The 9642-nt window shown below is 34.1% G+C and overlaps 1 protein-coding gene across 1 annotated transcript in view; it reads right to left on the bottom strand.

Moving 5' to 3' along the window:
• The window catches only part of LOC106459606 (putative glutamate synthase [NADPH]), an 81845-nt gene that overhangs the window by 42030 nt on the left and 30173 nt on the right, over positions 1 to 9642 (bottom strand). Inside the window, exons 6-8 of the mRNA XM_022386128.1 lie at positions 6735 to 6830; positions 6014 to 6150; positions 3921 to 3960 (exon numbers count right to left, since the gene is read on the bottom strand). Of these exons, the coding sequence (XP_022241836.1) occupies positions 3921 to 3960; positions 6014 to 6150; positions 6735 to 6830 (273 nt within the window). The remainder of the gene's footprint in view (positions 1 to 3920; positions 3961 to 6013; positions 6151 to 6734; positions 6831 to 9642) is intronic.

A 9642-nucleotide genomic window follows, 5' to 3' on the forward strand; every position in this document is an offset into this window, starting at 1 on the left:
ACATAAGTAAATAATGTAAATATGTGCTTCAAACAATTATAAAAACCCGAAACGGTTTGGTAAAACCGCTAATCTAATGCTATGGAACTAAAACAGACATAAGTAAATAATGTAAATATGTGCTTCTAACTATCATAAAAACCCGAAACGGTTTGGTAAAACCGCTAATCTAATGCTATAGAACTAAAACAGACATAAGTAAATAATTTAAATATGTGCTTCTAACTATCATAAAAACCCGAAACGGTTTGGTAAAACCGCTAATCTAATGCTATGGAACTAAAACAGACATAAGTAAATAATGTAAATATGTGCTTCTAACTATCATAAAAACCCGAAACGGTTTGGTAAAACAGCTAATCTAATGCTATGGAGTCATCTTCAGGTACTCTGACTCTGCTGAAGAATAAAAACCTTGTCGAAACGTTCTACATTTGCTGTTATGTTAAACTTATATTAAAGTTTTTCTTCATTACCCATTCAAGCCGTCTCCAGCCATTATTCAACAGAGTCAGTACTTAAACAGGATAGTCTTCGCTATAGTCAGTGATTTAACAGGATAGTCTTTGCTATAGTCAGTAATTAAACAGAATAGTCTTCACTATAGTCAGTAATTAATCAGAATAGTCCTTAACACAGTCAGTACTTAAACAGAACAGTCTTCAACACAGTCAGTACTTAAACAGAATAGTCTTCAACACAGTCAGTAATTAAACAGAATAGTCTTCGCTATAGTCATTAATTAATCAGAATAGTCCTTAACACAGTCAGTACTTAAACAGAACAGTCTTCAACACAGTCAGTACTTAAACAGAATAGTCTTCAACACAGTCAGTAATTAAACAGAATAGTCTTCACTATAGTCAGTAATTAATCAGAATAGTCCTTAACACAGTCAGTACTTAAACAGAATAGTCTTCAACACAGTCAGTACTTAAACAGAATAGTCTTCAACACAGTCAGTATTTAAATATAATAGTCTTCAACACGGTCAGTAATTAAACAGAATAGTCTTCACTATAGCCAGTATTTAAGCAGAATAGTCTTCAACACGGTCAGTAATTAAACAGAATAGTCTTCACTATAGCCAGTATTTAAGCAGAATAGTCTTCACTATAGCCAGTAATTAATCAGATTAGTCCTTAACATAGTCAGTACTTAAACAGAATAGTCTTCAACACAGTCAGTAATTAATCAGAATAGACTATTCTGTTTAAGTACTGACTGTGTTGAAGACTTCAACACAGTCAGTATTTAAACAGAATAGTCTTCAACACAGTCAGTACTTAAACAGAATAGTCTTCAACACAGTCAGTAATTAATCAGAATAGTCTTCAACACGGTCATTATTTAAACAGAATAGTCTTCAACACAGTCAGTACTTAAACAGAACAGTCTTCAACACAGTCAGTACTTAAATAGAATAGTCTTCAACACGGTCAGTAATTAAACAGAATAGTCTTCACTATAGTCAGTAATTAAACAGAATAGTATTCAACACAGTCAGTACTTAAACAGAATAGTCTTCAACACAGTCAGTAATTAATCAGAATAGTCTTCACTATAGTCAGTAACTAAACAGAACTGCCTTCACTATAGCCAGAAATTAATCAGATTAGTCCTTAACACAGTCATTACTTTAACAGAATAGTCTTCAACACAGTCAGTACTTAAATAGAATAGTCTTCAACACAGTCAGTACTTAAACAGAATAGTCTTCAACACAGTCAGTACTTAAACAGAATAGTCCTCAACACAGTCAGTACTTAAACAGAATAGTCTTCAACACAGTCAGTAATTAATCAGAATAGTCTTCAACACGGTCAGTATTTAAACAGAATAGTCTTCAACACAGTCAGTACTTAAACAGAACAGTCTTCAACACAGTCAGTACTTAAACAGAATAGTCCTCAACACAGTCAGTACTTAAACAGAATAGTCTTCAACACAGTCAGTAATTAAACAATTCCCAACAACTCACCATCCTGTTCTATTTTCCTCTGTTATCTAGGCAGTGATTTGCTTCTTCTCTGACAACTAAATATAAGAACCAACCAGTTTCGTGGTAATGACAACCTAGGAAACTCGAGACAAGCGTACGTACGACGGTACGTGAGCTACATACATTATCCTTCAGCTACATCCAAAATACTTGAGCTACATGCAGTACATCTGAGCTACATCCATTTTTTTAGCCTTTTGTTAATAGTAACTGTAAGTAACTTACTGGGCCAACAACATAATCATCTCGACTTCAAGGGAAGAGAAGCAGGAGGTTGGGAAGTGTACAAGTTTAGGAGGTGATTGCTGTACCATAATCTGTACCCTGTGTCAGCAGTTCGACATGTTTACAAATCTATGTTTTTAGAAACTATGAAACCCAGACAATGTCCTTATTATACGTTTACATTGTACAACGCTATTTAGTCTTAAACTTTAGAAACCTGGTTTCTTTTATTACATAACTTACGTGTAAAAATATTGAACAGTTTCTTCTGGACTGTCCCTGCCTTCGGATTCAAGATAGTCCATGGGAAAGTATTCACCATGGCAACACACGGACTATAACTTTCACTATAAGAGCTGTTTGTGTTCCCAGTTATAATTTACACGACATTTTTGATTATTTTTTTCCATTTTCGTCGCTCCTACGTTTATAGTCAAAGCTTGCATCAAATGAGCCGCTATCCGTTTATTTTCAAACAAATAAAGATACTGCGGTCTTGGTTACAAAATATCTGATGAAACGTAACAGAAAAAAACTACAAAACGAAGGCATTCAAATCACGTTTCACTGGCCCGAGAAAAAGAATTTATCATGGTAATGAGAAAGCCATTATTTCAAGATGAATGAGCCAGTTGTCACCAGGTGAAAAACAAATTAATCAAACAGATTAAAGTTTGATTATTTTGAAACAAACGAATTAACTTTGTTACATTTGTTGCATTTTTAACCCTTGATGTAACATGCAAGGTGACATTTGACCTTTAAAACTCATTAATATGTAAAAAAGAATTTTATTTACTCCTAAAAAGAAATGAAATACTCAACTATTGGCTCTTCAAAGCAACGACGACAAAGGGTTTTAGAAAAGTTAATTATACTAAAACCAGAAAATGAGATGATTTTAAAGACGTAAATCCAGAACAGAGTATGGTTATATTTGAGGTTTGAATTAAACATCTTTGTATCAACAATATAATCTCTGAACCAGCCTATCAAACACTCGTATCAACAATATTAATCTCTGAACCAGCCTATCAAACACTCGTATCAACAATAAAATATCTGACCCAGCCAATCAAACACTCGTATCAACAATATAATCTCTGAACCAGCCTATCAAACACTCGTATCAACAATATAATCTCTGAACCAGCCTATCAAACACCTTATTAACGTTTTAAAATTACAGTGGTAAAATCTTGTGACCTCAGATGACACAGCGGCAAGCTTGTGGGCTTATAAATCGGGGCTCGTTCTCGGAAGGTGTACAGAGCACCTTCACTTTTAACAACAAACAACCAATCAAATCTTCTCACACGCTGTATTCCACTATCAAACCTTGAGTTGAACATACGGTTAAGAAAAGAATGACAACGTGGTTCACGCAAGTTCAATCTATCGTAATAGAACACTAGACCGAACACGTAACAAATATAACATAACGAGAACTTTACCAACGGGAACGACTAAAAATCTGTGTGAATTACCGCAGGTCACGTACTGTACGTCTATGTTTATAAACTACAACAGTTACTATACATAAAACTCAACTGTACGAGTGAAAAAATTAAGTTTTTCATCATCAAACGGAATTTCAGTCACTCGCAAGTTATTCGATTAATTAGCTTAATTTTCTTCAGATTAATTAATAAATTTCGCGAGTTAACTGGCATGTTAACGAAGATTTCTTTACGTTATTTACAGCTGTCATGAAGAATCCTAGACCAGATCCTCTAGAGTAAGAAAGAACGATATGATTTATTATAACACATTATTTTAAAATGTCCCCCAGTAGCACAGGGGTATTTTTGTAGGCTTATACCGCTAGAAATCGGGTTTCGATACCCGCGATGGATAGAGTACAGATAGCCCATTGTGTAGCTTTGTGCTTAACTACAAACAAACAAGCTTATTTAATTTTACACAAAGTTTTCGGTAAAGTACAATAATTATATAAATCGTTGATTTAATTCTGTTCATACCTCGCATAGCATTATGTGTATACGTCACTGGATATGCTTGACATGTTCTCCTTTACTTTCAATCGTAAGTTCTCAGAACTGCTCTCGATCAATAACGACTCGAATAACTTCTTGAATAACTGTGAAGTTAAAAACGTGGATAAAAGATAATAAAGGAAAATTAATACGTTTAAATCAAAACTTTTTCCAGTTTTAATTTGTTCAACGTTTCGTGGAGACGTCCTTCGTCTGGCAGTCAGCACAGAATGTATGTATGAGGCTCGAAAAGCATCGTTGAAAGGCTAAAATATATAAAGGTTCTAATTACGCACGTTTAACGTGGAGCACTGTAACAAAATATTGTTTGATAAAACAATTGTTGAGTTTTTTCAGTAAAGAACATTAAAAACATATGCAAGAAAGTGTAAAAAAAACTAATTATAGCAACTGAAATTTGGGTTTCTATATATAAACACAGAAAAAAAATTAATAAGTTTTTTACATTTTCTTGCTCATTTGAACACACTTTACGAAAAAATGTCAATAATGTATTTGTTAAACAATATTTTTAATAGTTTCGTTTTGAGTTTACTTGCTGATGAAAAGTATTGTTTTATTACAGGTTACAGTATACTTTAAAACAGGTACAACGTTTCAATCACTGGTGCGATCATTTTCAAGCACACAACTTTTAACGCTAAAGAAGGTTTTACTTTTAAATTTAGGATTTAAATACTAAAACCTTCTCTGTTGTTAAAACTTGTGTATTTGAGAATGATCGCACCAGTGATCGAAAGGTTGTACCTGTTTTAAAGTATACTTTTTGACTGTAAAAACTGTAACTTGTAATAGAATAAACAATATTTTTATTATCGCGCTCCTCGTTCAACGTGCTTAATTAGAAGCTCTATTTATTCTAATTCTTTAACGGTTCTTCCTGAGTCTACTTTTAAAGTAACACGGTCTGTACTATCTGACAAAAACTAAAAAGCGTTTTTATTCAGACGTGTGAATTTTTTCTCTATTATCTTTCACTCCCACTTTCGACTGACTTGTTTGGCAACAACTACAGGCATCTTCTACTGATTTGCTTACTTTGTAATGACAGCTACTGACCCCCTCGACCGATTTGTTCTGTGGCGACAATTAGTATATCTTTAGATGGACTTGCTCTTTGGCGTTACCTAGCACCACGTTTGAAATCTTTCGGTTATCTGTGAAAAGGCAGAATTTAAAACAATACATTCCTACTTGACACATAACCCCAAGAATAATTAATCCAATCCAGTGCTGTATTTTCTCACACATTATCACCCCTTCTTGAGTAAAACGTTTTTCGTTATTCTCAATTTTCGCGCAAAGCTACACAAAAGGCTATATGAGCAAAAAATTCGTCCTTAATTTGAACTGATAAACTAGAGGAAAGGTAGCTAATCAAAGCACCCACCGCCATTTCTTTGGCTACTCTTTTCTGAATGAACAGTGAGGTTTAACTGTCACTCTTATTGTGCACCCATTGCCCCAAAGTGCGGACGGGGTACGAACCATTAATTCTCAGATTCACAGTCCGAGGACGCTAACCATGAGTAAAAGAAACAATAAAAAAGAAATTATCAACAACGAAGTTACAGGTTCTTTCTTTGTCCTCATTTCCAAGTATTAGAAGCTTTATAACTTCATTTTGAAATCTCAGAAAATATTTGCACTCGAGAATAAAAATTTGTTTTTACTTTAGTCTAAACATTCAATACTTTGTGCTGTCCTGGTTGTTCTTTAAAAACTATAGACTTTATCGTTTTGAAATCTTTCCTTATTAAAGTCTTGCCTTAAAGGGTGTGCTCTTTCCCAGCTTGGAAAAGTATTCGTCGAAAACCTGGAGTGAACTAAAGCCAAGTAAGTTTTGAACCTACGATCTTGTAAGTCCTTGTAGTATTCCCATAGCTGTCCAGAAGTCAGCTGGCCCTAAAAAAAATAACGTCATATTTAGAAGATAACTTTAAATTTAGTGAATTTCAACTTAATTCTGAAATTTAGGCTTTCGTCCACAAAGTAAGTAAGTCACATTGTGGTTACTGGATTAATAGTTCAGATGTAGGCTTAATACTCGCTAAGCCTAATTCCTAATTTGTTATACAGTAATAATGTGGTAATTCAGCTGTTTGGAAGCTCGGTGTTTCTGAATGGAATAACAAACATAAAAAAGCTCTAAAAGCAGTTTAAAGATTAATATTTCAATGTGATACTTAGAATTTTCGTGCAAAGCTACGCGAAGGGCTATCTACGTATAGCCGTCCCTAATTCTCAATTTGAACTAATAGACTAGAAGGAAGGAAGGAAGTTAGCATCACCCACCGCCAACTCTTGAGCTACTCTTAATTGATTGTCAATGTTATAAAAAGTATCCACAGTCACAAAGTGAGAAGCGAACCATGAACCTTCGGGTTCCCATTCCAGACACGATAATCCCTGTACAATGTCTGTCTCATTATTTTAATTAAATATTACATTTTAATTTAATCGAAGAGTGAATATCTATTCGGACATACCTTGTACACTATGGTGTCCGTGGACAAGCTGCAAATGTAAAATCGGACGTCACGTGATGGTATTCTGTGTGTAGCCGATTTCCTTAGAACAAACACCTGTGGGAGAATTGAGTACTTGATAATGATTAACTTCACAAGATGTTGGTGACAATAATGAAGTAAGGCTATTTAAAAAAAAGATAATTGTCAATACGTGTATTTGTGTCGAGTTAACGTTCTGTAACAATAAGAAGATTGGTAGAGTTAACAAAACACTTTATATTTCTGTAACAACCAAAATCTAAGAATTAAAACGTAGTTAGTAACTGTGTACATGGAACGAGAGTACAAAGCAATTAAACTGAACGAAATTCATTCAAAAATCGAGAACAGTATGGTTCTTTCACTAGGACACTAGGATACAGTATAGTTCTTTCACTAGGATACAGTATGGTTATTTCACTAGGATACAGCATGGTTCTTTCACTAGGATACAGTATGGTTCTTTCACTAGAATACAGTATAGTTCTTTCACTAGGATACAGTATAGTTCTTTCACTAGGATACAGCGTGGTTCTTTCACTAGGATACAGTGTGGTTCTTTCACTAGGATACAGTATAGTTCTTTCACTAGGATACAGTTTGGTTCTGTCACTAGGATACAGTATGGTCCTTTCACTAGGATACAGTATGGTTCTTTTACTAGGACATAGTATAGTTCTTTTACTAGGATACAAGCAACTTATATAAGTACAACAAGAACATGTTGGTCCATCTTGGCCGTCCATTACACTAAACTAAACTTTAGAATAAAAATTTAAAAATTCACAGTCAGCTCTTATCGGTCAAATATTTATCAAGTCTTCCTTTAAACTTACTTAAATTAACCATATCTGACTCCTCCCAGCCAAAGTACATTAAGTACAAAAATAATGATGCATCAACACTATCAATTCCCTTTACAACCCGAAACACTTCAATCAGAGGCTCTCTACCTTTTCTTTTTTCAAGAGAAAATTTCAGAAATCTTAACCTGTCCTCAAATGATAACTTTTCCTTTCCAGATATCATCCTACTAACTACTCCTCTGAACCTTTTTCAACAATTCAATGTCCTTCCTAACGTAAGGCATCTAAGATTGAATACAATAATCCAAATGTGGCCTAACCAGTGACCTGTACAATGCTATTATAACCGCTTTAGATATGTATTCAATATTTCTGTAGATACAACCGAAAATCCTACTTGTCCTACCACAAGCAACAACACATTTCCGGGTGTGGCTTAACAGACTAATCAACCAGAACATCGAGATTATTTTTTCAATAACACTGTTAAAGTTATTCCCATCAAAATTATACATATAATTCAAATTATGGTATCCAGTATGCGTTACCTTGCATTTATTATAATTAAAAGCCAATGTGCCCTATTATTCTCCCAACTTAACAAATCATTCAAATCCTTTTGTAAAGCAGTAGAATCTTCTTCACAGCTAGCAACATCTTGATATCATCATTAAATTTATCGACCATTACTTCATCTCTGTTATCGGTGTAAATCAAAAAGATCGGGGGGGGGTCTAAGACTCAACTCTGAGGTACCCCACTTGTGACATTAATCCAATGTGACCGAACTCTGTTTAAAGCAACCTTCTTTCATCTAGTCAGTTGTCTATCTAATAAACCAATCAATTCCCCTCCACAGAAATGCCTTTTATGTAACACCTTGTCGAATGCTTTCTGAAAATCTAGGTACAACCAAATCACACCTGTACCATCATCTACATAAGAAGTAATCTTTCCAAAGAATTTCAAAATATTAATAAGGCAACATCTTCCCCCTAGTAAAACTATGCTAACTTACCAATAAAACGTTAAACTTTTGAAAATTACTATACAAATCATCTTTTATGAGACTTTCAAAACCTTTTCTCACCACTTATGTAAGACTAATATGCCTATAATTATCGGAACACTTTTTTACCATTTCCCCGGAAAAAGAAGAGATACATTAGACAACCTTAAATCTTCTGACATCTTCCCTCTATTCAATTAGCTTAAAAATCCAATCCTTAACCTCTTTCAAAACTCTTGGGAAAATATTATCTGGCTCAGGAGCTTTAGCATTCTTTAAAGTTCCCATTTTTTTTCTTAACAAGTTCAGTATTAACTTGATCATCTTGTATCTATTAACCTCTTACAAAGTATTTGAAATCATATTGATATTTAAGATTTGTATTCTATTATACGTTCACTATTAATGACTATAATTAGGAATCGCTATTTAAAGCAACAAATTCCAAACGTTCCAAGCGTATGGATAAAATATGGTGGTTTATTATTTACCACGAACAACGTAAGATTCTCATTACACCATTCAAATAAAACGAGCACTTTATGAAGCTAAAATCAGTTGAGAAACGTTCTTACATGTTGGTTTCGGATGCAAACAGGTTGACTATTGAAACGTTGTGTTGGATGTAACAAGTTAAGAAATTATAATAGGTTTTGTTTTATATTTATAGCACAACCACTATCACAGATTTTGAACTTCTATCCAGAGGGAAGGTAAACTGTCAGCAACACCCTGCCACCCACCATCCCTGTTAAGGGATTGACTGTCACTCTTATAACGTAGAAACGGCTTAAAGTACAGCGAATATTTTGTGATATCGGCTCGTTAGCTTCGAAATCCAAAGCTCTACCAGAGAGTTAACCATCGCTCCCATTCTGTTTTGTAGGTTTACATTATCGCTACACACACACACAGTTATCAGCTACTTTAACCTTCATCAGTTCAATGGTAACCATACCAATAAGTATCGATGTTATTTTAACCTTCATCAGTTCATGAGTAACTATACCAACAAATATCGGTGTTATTTTAACCTTCACAAATTCATGAGTAACTATACCAACAAATATCA

Source organism: Limulus polyphemus, unplaced genomic scaffold (assembly GCF_000517525.1).
Source record: "Limulus polyphemus unplaced genomic scaffold, Limulus_polyphemus-2.1.2 Scaffold636, whole genome shotgun sequence".
In the NCBI taxonomy this organism is placed as follows: domain Eukaryota; kingdom Metazoa; phylum Arthropoda; class Merostomata; order Xiphosura; family Limulidae; genus Limulus; species Limulus polyphemus.